The 19,450-nt window shown below is 35.9% G+C and overlaps 1 protein-coding gene across 3 annotated transcripts in view; it reads left to right on the forward strand.

The window, feature by feature from the left end:
- LOC109053399 (ZZ-type zinc finger-containing protein 3-like) overlaps positions 1-19,450 on the forward strand; it is a 44,658-nt gene that overhangs the window by 14,788 nt on the left and 10,420 nt on the right. For 2 of the 3 annotated variants that reach the window (XM_042770857.1, XM_042770866.1), the window contains exons 3-9: positions 1,496-1,634; positions 1,741-1,888; positions 5,592-5,719; positions 10,448-10,519; positions 10,775-10,876; positions 11,148-11,243; positions 12,367-12,516. In XM_042770857.1, the coding sequence (XP_042626791.1) occupies positions 1,496-1,634; positions 1,741-1,888; positions 5,592-5,719; positions 10,448-10,519; positions 10,775-10,876; positions 11,148-11,243; positions 12,367-12,516 (835 nt within the window). Of the gene's footprint in view, positions 1-1,495; positions 1,635-1,740; positions 1,889-5,591; positions 5,720-10,447; positions 10,520-10,774; positions 10,877-11,147; positions 11,244-12,366; positions 12,517-13,948; positions 14,269-19,450 lie in introns of those variants that run through there. The other variant, XM_042770869.1, reaches the window with a different exon arrangement.

Here is a 19,450-nt window from a genome sequence, read left to right on the forward strand (position 1 = left end):
AGTGTGTAATGTTGCTGTTTGATCATAAACATTATCTGCACAGTAATGAAGCTGAAAGTTCAGTGCAAACAGAGATATCGTCTTTTAAAATGCTGGCAGTTTAATGCCTACAAAAACGTCTGGTAGGGACTACATCAAGTTACTTCCCGGGTTTTTGACATCACAAACCCAGATAAACCCCGCCCTCGGGAAAAGGGGTTGAGGCCATGGTGTGCTGCTTTAGATAAGAGGAAGAGAAAACTAGAGGTGCACGTAAAAATCGATTCATACAGTATATTAATCGCTATTCTGTCTTCTAAGGATTCTAATGGATTCAAAATCAGTGTTCTAAAGCAGCTGTTCTTTATAATGTTCCACACGTCTCCCTGCTCTGCATCTCTCTCTCTCTCTCTCTCTCTCTCTCTCTCTCTCATTCAGTTCAGCTCCAGCAATGAACTGTTACAAAATACACTTTTCACATAGCTATGAGAAGCATTGAACATGGACACGCGTGCAGTTGCCGTACTTTATTAAAGCTTTAATCAGGATAAAACCATATACTAAAAGCTAACATAATAATGCAGTAGCATTTATAAATAACAGCGAATCCTAAAGTATGAGACAACAACAAACAAAAAAAACATAGGCCTACCATTAAAAGCCGTGCTTGCACAGGTTCTGCACGATCCTCTTCAATAATATCATCTGCTTCTCAAACTCAAACTGATAAGAGATATTAATGACGTTTAGACATGCTAGAGGCAGTTTAGCTAATCACAACACACTGGGCTAGCTAACCAATCAGAGCCCATCGCCTATTTCTGAGGGGGGGCTTCATAAAAGAAGGAAATTATCAGCGTGTTAATAGGAGAAGAGACAGATCGGTGTGGAATAAAGGTTAATTATGTGAAAATTTATGTTTTTTTTTTTTTTTTTTTTTTTTAAATGAAGCGTTAACACATGTTAGACTGCACCCCATAAACACAATCAAGCCTAGAAAAAAAAAAAAACACTGAACCACCCCTTTAAATGATTAAATATTAGTCCAACTATCACACCCTCCCACCCTTTCGCAAACTTTCTATTTGTAGAATATATTTGGTACATTTTAGAATAGGGAACACATATTCACTATTAACTAAGAGTTTTCCCTCAATAAACTCCTAATTTGCTGCTCAATAATAGTTATTAGGTCGGGTTAAGGGATCTACAACAAGCTCATACAGAGTAAGGCATTAATATCTGCCTAGAAGTACTAATAAACAGCCAATATGCTAGTAATATGCATGTTAATAAGTAGCTAATTAATAGTGAGAATTGGACCTTAAATAAAGTGTTACCATATATTTATATAGGAACGTTTACAGGGGCTATCTTTAGTAAAGTGTGTGGTTGTGCTGTACTAAAATTAAATATTAAATAACTGCTGAAAATTTGATGGTTAAATGCATAGCATCAGATGTTCATAATGTACCAAGCATCTCTGCCCTTCCCTCTCCTCTGTCCTCCACATTAGTTATCAGAGGTTGCTCCAGACCATCAGTGTACTGGAGGCCCAGCGAACCCAAGCCATCCTGGACCTGGAGACACTGGCACGGCATCAGAAGGAAGCCCTGTCTGACCCCATCACCTTTGTGGACCAGCTACAGAAACAGGTACAGAAGGTTCCTCTGGCACGTCCATTGCTGTTGTCTGAAATGCCTATTACTTTGTCCTGCATTCTGTTTTAAGTATGTTTTTGATCATCTGCTTTCATCACAGATGGAGATGGGTCTGCCTCGCCCCCAGAGAGTAGTCCAGCTCCCGGACATTGCATGGGACCAATACACCTCAGGCCGTGGCGACTTTGAAAGGGAGTTCTGTGACAAGAAGCGCAAAACACGACAGTTGCAGTTAATCTTTGACAAAGGTGTGTCCCTTTTTTTTATTATATGTATATGTATATATATATATATATATATATATATATATATAATATATGTATATATATATATATATTGTATTTTTTTTTTTTTTTTTTTTTTCTTTAAGATTGTGTGTTTTTCACTTTAGTGGGCTCAAAAATAACTTAAAATTTTATTTATACCGGGGTGCATGATTAATCAGCTGAAATCACAATATGGCTTGAAAAGAAAATATGTAAAAGATGTAAAAGAAAATGTGAATATTGTAATTTTTATAGTTGTACTGTAAAGTAAAATTATATTGTTTTCCTATTATTTGTTTTTTACGGTACAGTATTACAATACTAATATTTCTTATTTTGTTCATTTATTTTTTTACTAATTATAATCATCCTAATTAGAGGTCAACCGATATTGGATTTTGCCGATACCGATAGCTAGGTTGGACCACACTGGCCGATACCGATTAATTAACCGATAGTTTTTAAAATGGATACAAAAAAAAAAAAAAAAAAACTAAAATAGTGCTTTATTTACAAAAAAAAATAGTAGTAGTAATAATAATAATAACAGTAATAGTAAATGTTGAAATTACCACACTCTAATAGGGCCCTATGAAATCTGTTTAATTTTTTCCTAAATTCCATTTTATTTATTTCCATAATAATTATTTTAATTTTTTCTGGATTCTGTCTTTTCCATTTAAATTTTACTCCACTCCTTTTTAATAGTTAAATTAAAGTTTATTAATCATAAAGTAAGTCTAATTAAATAAAATCATGAAACTTATACATTTTCAAATCAGTTTAATAAAAGTTTAACAAAAATTACATGATTAGGGCCCTATGAAATGTTTTATTTCTCATCATATTTTTTTTTATTGCTACCAAATTCTGTTTTAGCATGTCTAATTATTTGAACGCATAAAACAACTTAATTTATTTATTTTTTCTAAAAGAAGCCTAATGATTTTTCCCCTAAAAAATTAGTATTTACATTTTTATTGTTATCAAATCAAGGCATGAAACATTAATTTTATTTGTCTTTTAATTACTTAAAATTAAGCAAACTTTTTTTGGCAAACAAAGGGGATTAACTATTAAAGTTAAAACATGGAAGAAATATTGTGTGATTACTCCTTAAAAAATAATGCTTGTTTTATTTTAATAGTAGTAGTAGGCTATGTACATTCTACTGAACAATAGACTTCAAAACCGGACTTTTATTTTGACGGGTTGCAAAATAAAAGAATACCTTTATAATTCTGTGCATGTGATATGATGCTTTTGCTCAAATCAAACGGTCAGATGCTCATGAAGTGACTCTTAGAGCAGTTCTGGAGATGTTGTTCATGTGTTTTCGTCCTCATTTAGTGAGACAGCAGACGCTGAAATCACCGCGAGCGTCATGCACGCTAAACTGTGAATTTCGTTTTTATGAATGGATTCCGTCCGCGTTTTCTGCATCGCGGAATACATAGGGCCCTACAATTATACCAGCACAATGTTTACTCTCACACTTTAACTGCTTCTATTATTGAACACTTAATGATTGTCTAATCAAAATGAAAGAGCAGCTGAGTCTAGGAGAACTCACCGGTATCACACACATCCGGACGCGTCGCGTTCAACTCGAGCAGCGGTCTAAAACAGTTTATTTATTCACCAAACGGACACAAGCTGACTAAAAGAATGAACAATGATGCAAAGATAATTTGAAGTTCAGTGTTTAAAAAATGGAGCAAACGGAAAGAGCGATCTATGTTATAGCTCTATAAATGAAGCATACAGACTTTATTGGAGCCACAGAAAGACAAAGGTTTCGATGGAAAATCTCAATATACAATTCATTATGTACATTAATGAATATAATGTAATTTAATGGAAAACTGTGTGAATGGCACTCTGAGGCGCGGCAGGATTTTCTGTCTTAAAGGGTTAGTTCAGCCAAAAATGAAAATTATGTCATTAATGACTCACCCTCATGTCGTTCCAAACCCGTAAGACCTCCGTTCATCTTCGGGACCACAGTTTAAGATATTTTAGATTTAGTCTGAGAACTTTTTGTCCCTCCATTGAGAATGTATGTACGGTATACTGTCCACGTCCAGAAAGGTAATAAAAACATCATCAAAGTAGTCCATGTGACATCAGAGGGTCCGTTAGAATTTACTGAAGCATCGAAAATACATTTTTGCTCCAAAAGTAACAAAAATTACGACTTTATTCATAATTTTCTTCTCTTCCGGGTCTGTTGTGAATGCGACTGCTGTGACTGTTGACGTACGACGCTGCTGACGTGTTCTCTGGTGCGCACAATAACAAAAAGAAAACACGTCAGCAGTGTCGTACGTCAGCGGCGTCACTGCAGTGTTGTGAACGCGCTCACAACAGACCCGGAAGAGAAAAAAATGATGAATAAAGTCGTTATTTTTGGAGCAAAATGTATTTTCGATGCTTCAATAAATTCTAACGGACCCTCTGATGTCACATGGACTAGTTTGAAGATGTTTTTATTACCTTTCTGGACGTGGACAGTATACCGTACATACATTTTCAATGGAGGGACAGAAAGCTCTCGGACTAAATCTAAAATATCTTAAACTGTGTTCCGAAGATGAACGGAGGTCTTACGGGTTTGGAACGACATGAGGGTGAGTCATTTTTGGCTGAACTAACCCTTTAAGTGTCTCGCTCTGTTTAGCGTGCAGCGTCACGTGTCTAAACAAACAGCACGTGCTGTCAGTGATTTCAACCACTAGAGGCCGCTCTCGCACTGTATAATGAAAACAGAGCCTTCTCAGCCGCTCCAGCAATGGACCCACCCCTGGAAACTATCAGCCGTCTCCAGCAATTAAGGGACGAAACGCGGAAAACTATCGGCATGTATTTTTGCCGATAACCGACTGTTCCAGCAATCAACAGCAATTAATCGGCAAAACCAATAATTCTGTCGACCTCTAATCCCAATAAAAATAATCATCACAAATGTTTTTCCAAATTGTGTAGCCTTACAAACAACTTGAACTTTTGAAATTTCGCAATTAGATAATATCGTGTAGCCCTAATTCATAACTATGAAGAGCATGTATTTCATTTATGAATTCAAATTTATTTGGGGCATGAGGTCAAAACTGTCAGAGTGATATAATTTTTTTTTTAACAAAGCTGCTTTAATTTTTATGATTGCATTATTATTTGAAAATCATTTGGCTTTAAAATTCTGTGTTGGGACCAAAGAGTGGGAATATGCAGAAAAATGTAACAGGAAACTATGTTCTGTAGACCCTTATGACTGTGTCGAGGTCAGTAAAAATATCTGATGATTTGAAAGTTTAGGTTGTAAAATGTCGTGTGGTATGTAATTTTTTTTTTAATTCTATTATATTTTTGAGTTACACAAGAGTACATTACCATCCAAAATTAAGATTTTAAAATGTTTTTCAAATCAAGGCCGCATTTAAAAAACAAAAAAAAAGGTTTTTACCCATATGATACCATAAATACAAAGAGTACATTTAAAATATTTTAATACCACAAATGAATGCCTTTAACTTAATTAATGGTATATATAATTTTTTTCAAAAAGTATTTTAAAAATCTAGTGGAGCCTTTGTTACAGGACATAGTTCCTTGTGTATGTGTATTCAGTGGTAAGTTCATGGACCAGAAATATGCCAAAATTAAAACACTTATTGTCTTTCTGTAGTGGGGTTGCCTGCTCGACCAAAAAGTCCTGTGGATTCCAAGAAGGAGGGTGACTCCTCATCCATCTACTCCTCCTCCCTGCCATCAAGTGATGGTCCAGAACACAGCATGTCCAGTAGCAGAACTCAGGTAAACTCAGATTAAGTCTTTGTACTTACCGTCATTTGTATTCTGCCACCATTTACAGCCATCTTGATTCTTGACTATGAACCTGCATGTTGTGTTTTGAGGACAACATGGGGTTACAAATTCTCCTTTATGCTTTGCTCATTTTTTCCCTATGACCTATGATTTCACCATGTTTCATCACACACCACTGCATTCGATACATAATAAGATCAAGACCTAACACTTAACTTGACATTGTTTCTTGTTATGTATGTGCTTGAGCCTTAGGACATGAACTCGGATGTGCTCTGCATACACAACATCTTCCCTGAGAGCACAATTTCTCCATCCATATTCATTCTGCTGTAACATTTCAACAGAAAAATGCGCTGCAAGCATGTTGAATTTTGCTGAATACAAATAACTATAAAAACACAGTGTGTCTCTTGGCCTGTTTGTCTTGGTGCTGCTTTCAGACAATCTATCTTTCTACCTGCAGTTTCACACCAGTCAGTTCATCCCATCTCTCTTGTTCAGTATGTTCATGCATGCAGCACATGTAGCGAAAAGATGGTATCTATGGAAACCAGTGGAAGAAACCTTGCCTTCCTTTTGATATACAGTGTGTGTATATGCATGTTAAATTGATGAATAGAGGAATAAAGCATTTCCATTGGTCTCTCGGTAGATCAGGATATCTAGGCAGATCCTTTTTAATTCTTGCCCGTGTTTAAACCATTCAGCACTTGCACGATCTCCTAGAGACGGTGCGCTCATGCACACTTAAAGCGCGCACATCTAACACACATACTCTTGCTTGTATTTGTTGCGTTTAAACATGTCTATGAAAGATTGTATTACTGTACTGCATAAAAAGATAATCACAATGCTCAAAAAGGATCTTCAGAAACAACGTTTGGATTTAAAATCAAAATGGATTCAATTCAATTCAATTCAAGTTTATTTGTATAGCGCTTTTTACGATACAAATCATTACAAAGCAACTTTACAGAAAATTAAGTTTCTACAATATTTAGTAGTAGCTTATCAGTGGTGACTGTCAGTTCATGTGCATATGGCAGAAATGTTCAGAAAAATCAATAAAAAGACGTAAACAAACAGACGATTAACACTATTAACAGCAATTATGCAATCAAACTTATAGCAAAATGTGGTAGTTCTGTATGTTGTCTCTGGGTTAGCGTCATCTGAGGTCCTCTGAGGGGTTGGCATCATCTCTTCTCAGGTGTTCTGGATCCAGACTGGAGTAAATCCTAGTTACAATCCTAGGCAAAACAGAGAAACAAATAGAGACATAATTAGCGTAGCTGCTGTTCCAGCCAAGTAAAATTAATTTGTTTAACCCAAGCTAAAGAATAATAATGCACATTTGATCAGATATAACTGCAGTCCAAAATTATGAGATGCATTATTTGAATGTTTGGCCAAAGAGGTGTGTTTTTAATCTAGATTTAAATAGAGGAAGTGTGTCTGAACCCCGAACATTATCAGGAAGGCTATTCCAGAGTTTGGGAGCCAAATGCGAAAAAGCTCTACCTCCTTTAGTGGACTTTGTTATTCTAGGTACTATCAAAAGTCCAGCGTTTTGTGACCTTAGGGAGCGTGATGGGTTGTAGCGTGGTAGAAGACTAGTTAGGTACGCAGGAGCTAAGCCATTAAGGGCCTTATAAGTAAGTAATAATATTTTGTAACTGATACGGAACTTGTTAGGTAGCCAGTGCAAAGACTGTAGTATTGGGGTAATATGATCATATTTCTTGACCTGGTAAGGACTCTAGCCGCTGCATTTTGGACTACCTGTAGCTTGTTTATTGAGGATTCAGGACAACCACCTAGCAGTGCATTACAATAGTCCAGTCTAGAGGTCATGAATGCATGAACTAGCTTTTCTGCATCAGGAACAGGTAACATGTTTCGTAGCTTGGCAATGTTTCTAAGATGGAAGAATGCTGTTTTTGTAACATGGGAAATATGATTTTCAAAAGACAAGTTACTGTCTAATATAACACCCAGATTTTTTACAGTAGAGGAAGTAACAGTAGATCCGTCTAGTTGCAAATTGTAATCTACGAGATTCTGTGTAATGTTTTCTGGTCCAATAAGTAATATCTCTGTCTTATCTGAATTTAATAGGAGAAAATTATTGGTCATCACAATCTTTTACATTTTTAACACACTCTGTTAGCTTAGATAATTTAGAAGTTTCACCTGGTCTTGTTGAGATATATAGTTGAGTATCATCAGCATAACAGTGGAAACTAATCCCGTATTTTCTAATGATATTACCAAGGGGCAACATGTATAAATGTTGTGTTTATGGTAATAGCCGCGGATCTCTGTGTGAAACAAGCGGCAACCTTCTCTCTTGAAACCAACATGGAAATGACTTAAACTGCAATTCATCAACGGGCTGCTAGAGGCTGACTCCAAAAGGGAGTCAATCCCATAGACCCGCCATGTTAAAACACCCAACTTTACAGCAAAAGAAAAAAAAAATGTTTACAGCCTGGTATAAAAAGTGGTTATGGTCTGTATAGCTAATTTTGCCTTTCATGACAACTGTGAGGGGGGTGATTTTTTTTTTTTTTTTTTTTTTTTTTTTGTAACTCATCTGTTTAAATTATAAAGTTCTGCATAATTAAGAGCATGGCCACTTGAGTGACAGGTGGATTGCCGCTGCTTTTACTACTGTCAAGCTAAGTGGGCGTGGTTTTAGGTACCGTCTAATTAGGTGTGTGTGGTTTTTGTATATTTTTGATTATCCAGGAGTGACACGTGGTGACGAGCTTCCAAGATGGCGACGGCCGGCTCTGCCCATTTTAGGCTTAAAAAATGCTCTTCAGAAACCTACGGGTGATGTCACGGACACTATGTCCATGTTTTTTTACAGTCTATGTTGTGAAAGCACAATATGAGTCGTATTGCCTCTGTACCGCTTACGTACTGCACATGGACTGCATACAGAGCACTGCAAACAGAGTAGGCCTTTGTGTGAACATACAGCTTACGAATCAGGCTTGTGCTTTATGTGAGCTATTGTTTTACAATTGCCCCATTATAAAAACAAAAATGCACTGCATGATCAAACATTTTGGTGAGATAATTATATATTTTTGAAAAATGTCAAAAAAATGCCCCCCTCAAATGAAAAAAATCCCAAGAGTCACAAAGAGGGGAATTCCCCCTATTTTAAAAAATTTAAAACAGAATGTATGTCTGTAAAAATCCTGACTGGAGCATCACTATGAATGATTCTACATTTTAAAAAAGAAGGCTTCAAAAAGGTTGGTATCGGTATTAGGGATATGCCGGTATCAGATTTTCCTGTTGCGATTAATTGCTAATGCTTTTATAACGGTATACAGTATTATCAGGGTATTGAAATTTAGTTTAAAGAAGTGGTCATAATGCAGTATAACAGGTTAAATAATTTTTTTCTGATAACAGAAATAACTGAACATTTAAATACAATAAAGCAATACAAAAAAATATATAAAGTTAAAAGTTTTACACCGATTAAAGTGCAAAAGATTTACAATAAGACCTCATTAGTTAACCTTAGTTTATGCATTAACATTCACAATGAGCAATAGCTACATTTGCTACAGAAGTCTTAGTTCATGTTAGCTCGTTAAATAACACAGTTGCAACTTTCGATTTTAACAACATGTTATTAAATATTGGAATACCTAAGATGAATAAATGTTCAGAAGAATTTTTCATTGGCAGTTTATGTTAACTATTGAATTAACTAATGTTAACCAATGAAGCCCTAATGTAAAGTGTAAATGAACAATAAAGAATCAAAACACTTTCAAACAATATCTAGGGCATGTTGTAGTCCAGATTAAAATGAAAAAGAAAAGTATGAGAATAAATAGCCAATTAAGTCTAAATATTTAAGCGAATATTTAGCAAATAGCGAATACACAAATCTGAATGGCTATTTAAATGTTTTAGAAAGTAGTGCAGCTGCTTTATTTATGGGGTTTCCAGGGTAAGGGCTGCATTTTCTGCAGTTTAGCGCCATCTGCTGTCAAAGAGTGAATGTGCTTTCATTCAGCCACTGTTCCCCCATGTGCTTCTCATGCGTGCTTGTTTACATCAGAGAGCACAGGTGTCTTTCAAGCAGCATGCAGCGGTGTTGTGCATTTTGACCAGTTGATGGAAATAGTATTCTTAAAACGCATTTCAAATTCAGAATAATTTGTAATATATAATTATTCATGGTATTTACAAGTGTCCACGATAACAATATTGTGCATATTAATTACTGTGATATATCGCGTTACCGAATATGGCACGTCTAATCAGTATAGGCAGATACTGCTTCATGTGATCGGCCCAAAAATTCCTGATCGGAGCCCCCTTACTTGCCGCAGCTCTCTGATTGGTGGAATTTTCTTTACAGCATCATTGGTAAAAGTTTAAGTTTAAATTAATAGTTAAAATAATGCAGATAAATGGCTTCAAGAAAAGTGCATACCATCGATTAACAGCGTCGGAGGGTTTGTCTAAATTATGTAAGTTACTGTTAAAAATGTCCCTATGGAGAAAACGAATGGTGTTTTTGCTTCTGGAACCCAGCTATTACACTCTATTTTGTAAAAGCTTCTACATTTTCTTTTCTCACATTTAAACTAATGTCTTGGGAAACAAAAGTTAATGTCCATGTATGGTTTTGAACTGTGTGCCAATGCTAACGTTTTCTGAATGATGTTTGTGCAGATGATCAGAGGGAGGCTGTGCGACCAGAACAAACCTGACACCTTCAACCAGCTGTGGACCATTGATGAGCAGGTATGAAGCTACACAAGAGCTCTTAGTGGCCATGAACGTGGAGCCTTTTATGAACAAACATCTGAGAAAAGTTTAATGTCAAAAACTTGTACGACTCTTAAAAAGCTACTTCTCCATTAAAATTTGTGGACTGAAGCTAATTGTTGATATAAGCTAATTTATGATATAAACAATGTACATTTTACTATTTTGTGTTGCTCTTGAGCTGTGAGGTTTGGCTGTATGCTTATCACATCGTGTATGTGAAACTTTTAGAAAAAGTTGGAGCAGCTTCTCTTGAAGTTTCCACCAGAGGAGGTTGAGTCTAAACGCTGGCAGAAGATTGCAGATGAACTTGGCAACAGGACCGCCAAACAGGTGCGCTTTCAGGCCCCGCTCTACACAGTCACCCTCTGAAGCTGATCTTCTTTCCGCATTGATGGGCACTGAGATCTCTAGTCACCTTTTCGCTGCTCCCTAAAGCAGTCAGGCAATTAACATCCTTACAGCCTCTTTTAATGGAGGCTCTCTATTATTTAAAGATGTTTCTTCACTAATGGGACAAGAGTCTTAACATCTAAAAGCTGTGGTAGGAAAGCTTAACCACTGAATTTAGGGCCAGCTAAGATTTTGTTTCTCTACTTCACAGGTTGCTAGCAGGGTACAGAAATATTTCATTAAACTGACAAAAGCTGGTATTCCAGTACCGGGCAGAACACCCAATGTGTGCATGTACAGTAAAAAGGTAAATTGGTCTCGTTACATGTATAATATAATATATATATTTAAATATATTATAACCATACACTGTTTTTGAAAAGTCTGGGGTTGGTAAGATTTTTAAATGTTTTTGAAATCTGTATATATATTTATATATGTATGTATGTATGTATGTATATATGTGTGTGTATGTATATATATATATGTGTTGTGTGTGTGTGTGTGTGTATATCTATATATATATATATATATATATATATATATATATATATATATATTTATCTATCAGAAATACAGTACAAATAGTAATATTGTGAAATATTATTACATTTAAAACATATTTTTTCTGTTTTAATGTATTTTCAAATGTAATTTATTCCTGAGATGCAAATCTGTATTTTTAGGATCATTACTTCAGTCTTAGGTGTCATATCATCCTTCAAAAATCATTATAATATGCTGATTTGCCGCTCAAGTAAAATTTTTTGTTATTGTCACAGTTGTGCAATATTTTGGTGGAACCCATGATATATTTTATTTCAGGCTCTGTAGAAAGAATAGCATTTTTTTGTCATATATATATATAAATATATATATATATAATATTTTGGTGGAACCCATGATATATTTTATTTCAGGCTCTGTATATATATATAATACAGGTCCTTCTCAAAAAATTAGCATTGTGATAAAAGTTCATTATTTTCCATAATGTAATGATAAAAAATTAAACTTTCATATATATTAGATTCATTGCACACCAACTGAAATATTTCAGGTCTTTTATTGTTTTAATACTGATGATTTTGGCATACAGCTCATGAAAACCCAAAATTCCTATCTCAAAAAATTAGCATAGGTTAGCATAGGTTACATTATGGAAAATAATGAACTTTTATCACAATATGCTAATTTTTTGAGAAGGACCTGTATATTTTATAATGTAAATGTCTTTGCGGTCACTTTTAATCCATTTATTGAATTTGTGCTGAATCAACTTTTACTTTTTTTTTTTAAATCCCACTGACCCCAGACTTTTGAACTGTAGTGTATATGTATGAATGAATATGTTAAGGCATCACCATTAGTTATTTAAAATGCTTAATCAGTGCATATTTATTGACAGGACATGTTGTTTGTAATTGCAGGCCTCCAGTAAGCGACAGCACCACCTCAATAAACACCTGTACAGGCCCTCAACGTTCCTCACCTCATACGAGCCGCCCGTCTATATGGATGACGAAGACGAACATTCACACTTCTTCAACAGCTTCCAGGATAATGGAGCAGATGATTCGGTCAGTCCTGGTTAAGATCTCACAGTCCAAGTCTAAATCTGAGAGCTCCCACTTCAGGGTGGGCTGTTATTGATCGAGTCACTAATCATCAGAGAAATGCATATATGATTGAACCAGATCATATCAGATCATATTCAAGCAAACTGATTTAGAAGCTGAAAACGGAAAAATAAATACCTAAAAGCGATTGATGAAAAATTCTCACTGCCTCTAGAAAGCCGTTTTGTTTCATCATAGCAACTTCCATTCTTCCACTCTAGCAAACATTTGATGGCCTTTCTCAAACAGGAAATCCATTAAAGACTGCAAACTGGCATTTCTACAGTTGGGATTTGCTTGATGTTTGATCATTTGATAATGATGTGCTGCCTTTTGACAGACACAGCTGCCAAAATCATTAGAGATGACTCGATGTTTGCGTCTCCTCAGCTGAACTGTGTGTTGAGCGACTGTGAACTGACTGCAGTGGCTTGACATTTTCTCTGCCTCTGATATGTAACCTTTACGCGACACCGGTCAGCGGACCCTGCAGAGAACATAACCAGTCACGCGTTGCCAAGCATCAGTGAACCTTACATGCACCAAATATAGAGTTTCTTCAAATCATGACATCACAAGCCATACGTAAAGGATGCGTGTAAATTTTCGAAATTGAGCTTTTCCTGTCAATAATCTAAACCCATTTTAATTGTCATTATCACATTGCAATATTGTAGTGATCATACATAATACTGCGTGCAGTAATAAAATGTTTTAGACATATTTTTTTATTTAGAATGGATGCAATCAGTTGATCAAAATTTATAATGTCACAAAAGGTTTTAATTTCAAATAAATACTGTTCTTTTGAACTTTCTATTCATCAAAGAATCCTGAAAAGAAATGTATCACGAGTTCTACAAAAATTACTTTGGTAATTGTCTGAAATATTTCTTGAGCAGCTAATCAACATATTAGAACGATTTCAGAAGGATCATGTGACACTGATGCTGAAAATTAAGCTTTCCCATCACAGGAAAATGTTACAATTTAAATATTAAAATAGAAAACAGTTGCTTTAAATAGTAATAATATTTCACAATATTAATTTTTACTGAATTTCATTAAATAAATGCATCCCTTGTGAGCCAAAAAGCAATTATAATCAAAACAAAAATAATCTTACGGACTCCAACATTTTTATTTATGTTGTGACAAGAAATAATGGGAGAACAGGGTCAGGAAATGTAGCCTCAGCCTACCCTAACAAAACAAACAAAAAAAACCATGGTTCATGAAGTATAATCTTCAAGACTCATTGCGGGTTAGATTTTAAAGATTAGATTTTGTGCTAAAAATTCAGACTATATAATAAGTATAAATAAGCCTTTGTAGCAGTGACAGCTGATGAAGTGAAGTGTTGTACTGTTCTGACCCTGCTGTGATGTTTCAGGATGAGGACGGGGTTCCAGTGGAACTGAGGCACCTGCCGGAGTATAAGGAGCTAATGGAGCTGAAGAAACTCAAGAAACAGAAACTACAGGAGATCCAGGCTGAGAGCGCAGTCACGCAGCATGTTGGCTATAAGGTACACACTTTTATCTGCCTATTTCCATTGTGATGTCTCATTGATTACAGAAAGTGTAAATTGGGTCATCATTTAATCCCCCTCGTGTTGTTCCAAACCTGTCTCACTGACTTTATTGTGAGAAACACAGAGGATATTTTGAAAAATGCTGAAATTTCACTGAATGGACAAAAACACTGAAACATTTTTCAAAATATCATGTTCCACAGAAATAAATCCTACAGATTTGGAAACAACATAAGGGTGAGTAAATGATGACAAAAATGTCTTTTTTGAATGAACTATCCCTTTAACTTTAAGGCGACGGTCTAATGCTATTTCATGCATTCTGACTTCTTTACACTGTTAAAGAGTTGGATTCTCATGCTAACATGGCCAAAGTAACACGAGTTGAACATAGGGGGTGGGCGATAATGGAAAAAAAATATCATATCACAATTTTATCACAATTTTATCATATCACAAAGTTTTGGCATTGCAGCCAAACTAATTTCCCCTATTATAAAGACAAAGCCTTTCAAGGTAACAAAAAAAGAATGGCAGATGTTTTAGGCCAAAGAGGGTGAAGATAAAAAATCTTTGTTCTTATTTTTAATAACAAAGATAAAAGAATGACAAAGATACACATTACAACTGCACATAATATACAAATAAAACAAACAGTGCTTTATTTTCAGGTACAATAGGTGTATTTAGCAGGAGCATTCAAGAAATTGAATGAACAAATATAAAAATAAAATGCTATATAAACTGATTCCTAAAGCAACTGTATTAAATTTCTTCAGTCAAGAGCAGTGAGTGATTTTTGTGTGTTGTGTGTTTTGTTGTTTTATTAACGTTAAAGGAATAGTTCACCCAAAAATAAAAATTCTGTCAGCTGTCTGTCAATTCTGTCTAAGTGTTTTATTTTTATACCACCATTTACTCACTCAAAAGTTGTTTTAAACCTGAATGAGTTTCTTTCTTCTGTTGAACATGTAAGCTATTCTGAGGAACGTGGAAACCAAACAGTTGCTGGTCCACAGTGACTTCCAGAGTATTTTTTTGCTACAATCAAATTCAATGTGGACCAGCAACTGTTTGGTTACCCACATTCCTTCAAAAAATATCTTCTTGGGTTCAGCACAAGAAAGAAATTAATACAGGTTTGGGACAATGTGACAGTGAGTAAATAATGACATAAATGAGAAATTTTAGGGTAAACTATCCCTAATGACAGTCGACTGCATGTTTTAATAGGCCTACTGTCCCTTTAAGTCCGCAATCATCTAATATACAGGCACCTATACATTTATTCTCACACCGTTTACTTTCATTTTAGACATAACCAACTGCATCCACATGCAAATAATGAGAGAGTTAACTCCCGTGAGTGCATGGCATGAATTTCACGTGGCGTTGTACAGTATATGACGGAGGTTGCCAGAACTGCAGCTGATAGAATGTGCGCTGTCGCACGATACTACGATATTTCTTCAAAAAGCTGATCGTGGGAGACATTTTTATCGTTCCACGATAAAAATCGTCATATCGCACACCCCTAGTTGGACATATGAGGAGTATTTTCTGTGCCAAATAGACTCTTCAGGGTCTCGTATAAGTTTTGGAAAGTATAAGAGCCCAGCGTTAATGGGAACAGTAGATTCAGTTTGTTTCTCCAGTGCAGCAAATGGGAGTTGTGCAAGTGTGTTTGTTGTGTTCTCGGCATTTCGGTGATAAATGTTTTATAAAACAGAAACAAAAACTTTACTGACCTAAATTTTATTTGTTTATTTATGTCGATGTCACAGCTTGCACACGATCACTATGCAAAAGGTGTGACTGTTCGACTGAAGCAGCACTGTGCAGATCGATCGGTGTTTGACTTCAAAAAACCACTAGAGTGATTCGAAAGAATGCCGTCTGCATCTCCTCATCGCTGTCACCGGTTCTTTCTTTAATGTAATACACTGATCGATCTATGCAGCGCTGCTTCAAGTCGAACACAACCTAACAGCTGTTTAGCGTGCTCGTGACTCTTTAGCTCAGGAGAGAAGCGTAAAGCTGTATCTGTCTTTTATAAATCTGATAAAAACTAACGATTTTTCAGTGTATTGCAAGGATGCAGAAATACTCTGTAAGTACTCAGATTAACATGGAGTTGGCAGAAACAGTTGTTTGTTATGTCCCCTTTAAAAACTGTGACTTATCTAGAGCATGTCACAACAACGCGGCAAGTGATAAAAGCCGTCTCTTCCATGAAGAATGAGTACTTAGGGCTCTTAAACAAACTGTATTATATAATGTGGCTCTTTTTCATAATCAGCATTTTTTTCATTCTTCATGTTTCCATGTAATTCTCACTCAGTGTGAAGTATGTGGCATGGAGCCCATCCAGGGTGTACGGTGCATTGTCAGGGACTGTCCACGGGACACCGCCATGGACTTCTGCAGTTCCTGCTCCAACTGGGGAGTGGAGCAAGGCTTTTCCCACTCATAATTACAACAGTGTGGTATAAAGGTACAATTAACTCATAAATACCTTCTTTTTGACATGACTTTTAGTGCACCATTATGCACCTGATTTCATTTAATGAAATCATAGCCCTTTTCAGGTTTAATAATCACATTAGCTGTTACACATTCATGTTTTTCAATCCCCAAAAATAAGCCGTTTGTTTTATTTAAGAAAAATGTCATGACCTATTTATCATAAACATAAAAATTTACGACGTGAGGTATAGTTAAAACAATTCCAGAAAGCAGGTTATTAGGGCTGTCAAAATGGCCCTGAAAAACTAAATTCAAAGTTGGTTAATTAAATATTTTTCAAAATCAAATTATATTCAAATTTAAAAATGCATAATTTCAGCTGAGGGTGAAGAAAAAGGTTTAGTGCATTTGTCAAAGGTATTCAAAGATAACATGACTATCATGGTGAAAAAAAAGTGCATAATGTTTAATAATTTTTATAAACCAATTATAATCAAGTTGCTTAACACCGACTGTAGATTGTGTCTGCGGACAAGTATCCTAGATACATAGGTGAATACAACGGCAAACAAAACTCAAATCATTCACAACATTTATTTTTTTTAAAAACATGGCTGCAATGGGATGGTGAAAAAAAACAGTATATATGTTTTATCACAATTAAGTTATTAATTAATTGTACATTTGATGTTGTGCATGCAAGCTGCGTTTGTGCTGAGACTGGCGACCGGAACGATAGATGTCTGTATAGAACACAGTGCCAAATTGCGTTCTGTATGAAAGTCTTGGACTCAGTTTTGATACAACTCATATAGTCTTCTGATTGATTGTCTCTAATGTACGTACAATGAATGAACAACGCAGCAGCGCCGCATACTAGTGGTGAACAGACTGGATAGGCTAAGTGTACGTTATTAATGCAAAACAACACTATAACATCGCATGTCGTGTGCCCAATGATAAGGCTGCCTTCCTTTAACGCACAAGAAATTCGATGCAACGTTTTTGCTAATTCGAATGTGAATTCATTATTTTTTAATTATATAGTTATTTGTTCTCATTTTCATGTTTATATTGACGCCCTATTGTCATGTGAGATATCCAGGTACTGTGTAAGGGTAAGCAAGCGTATAAACTGAGCCTTCGGTTTCAAGAAACTGATGGTCAAGAACTTTGGGTATGTACTGAAGCCAGCTAGCAACTTGCTCTCTGTCTATTAACAGCTCTAGAGCTAGGTTAATAGCCTTCCAGGTTACGTGATTTCAGAGGCTATCAGCGCATGCGTGACTATTGACGAGACCTTTCCTGATATGACAGATGGCGCACAAATATTATAGAATATTACAACATGGTTATAATACAAAGGTTTACAGTTTTTATATGTCCGGTTATACAGTGGGCTGTGTGACCCTTTCGAATTTTCTGTATGTCTGCATAAATAGACCCAAAAATCATTAGCATTTGCACACAAATCCTGAAAGTAGACAAAGAGAATACAACAAACAAAGGAGACAAAATATCTACTGTTGTCATTTATTTATTGTGAACAACGATCCAGTGTTTAATATTTGTGAGTGCGCAAAATAATGTGCATTTTTACTCAGTATCTGGTGTGACCCCCTTTGCAGCAATAAACGCAAGTAACATTTTGTAAACATTAGCTTTGTCATCCTTAAACCATTATTTGGTAGAACCACTGTGTGCTTGGGGTCGGTGTCTTGCTGCATGACCACTTTCTTTTGGCATTTAGTTCTCAGACGAAGATGTACCTGCCATTTTACTTCAGAATTTGCTGGTTGGTATAATTCTAGAAAATCTTGGTTCTTATCGATGATGGCAAACCATCCTGGACCAGAAGAATTGCGCAAAGACAGGCCCCAACCAAGATACAGGGTTCGTAGGGTGCTTGAAAATCCTTGGGAAAATGCTGAATTTATGCGTGTTTTCAAGGTTTGAAAAATGCTTGGATTTGGATTAAGTGCTTGAAAACGCAGTTGCATTGGTTTCATAATAATTTGCTTTCTTAATGATTAGTTATATATATATTGTCTACACGAAAATAAACGATTAAAGTAAAATGAATAACAAAAGTTAATGTCCATGTATGGTTTTGAAACTGGTGCCAATTGCTAACGTTTTCTGAATGATGTTTGTGCCAGATGATCAGAGGGAGGCTGTGGCGACCCAGAACAAACCTGACACCTTCAACCAGCTGTGGACCATTGATGAGCAGGTATGAAGCTACACAAGAGCTCTTAGTGGCCATGAATGTGGAGCCTTTTATGAACAAACATCTGAGAAAAGTTTAATGTTGAAAACAAAAAGCTACTTCTCCATTAAAATTTGTGGACTGAAGCTAATTGTTGATATAAGCTAATTTATGATATAAACAATGTACATTTTACTATTTTTTGTGTTTGCTCTTGAGCTGTGAGGTTTGGCTGTATGCTTATCACATCGTGTATGTGAAACTTTTAGAAAAAGTTGGAGCAGCTGCTCTTGAAGTTTCCACCAGAGGAGGTTGAGTCTAAACGCTGGCAGAAGATTGCAGATGAACTTGGCAACAGGCGCCAAACAGGTGCGCTTTCAGGCCCCGCTCTACACAGTCACCCTCTGAAGCTGATCTTCTTTCCGCATTTGATGGGCACTGAGATCTCTAGTCACCCTTTTCGCTGCCTCCTACAAGCAGTCAGGCAATTTAACATCCCTTACAGCCTCTTTTAATGGAGGCTCCCTCTATTATTTAAAGATGTTTCTTCACTAATGGGAACCCAAGAGTCTTTAACATCTAAAAGCTGTGGTAGGAAAGCTTAACCACTGAATTTAGGGCCAGCTAAGATTTTGTTCTCTCTACTTCACAGGTTGCTAGCAAAGGGTACAGAAATATTTCATTAA

This window comes from Cyprinus carpio, chromosome A2 (assembly GCF_018340385.1).
Source record: "Cyprinus carpio isolate SPL01 chromosome A2, ASM1834038v1, whole genome shotgun sequence".
Taxonomy (NCBI): Eukaryota; Metazoa; Chordata; class Actinopteri; order Cypriniformes; family Cyprinidae; genus Cyprinus; species Cyprinus carpio.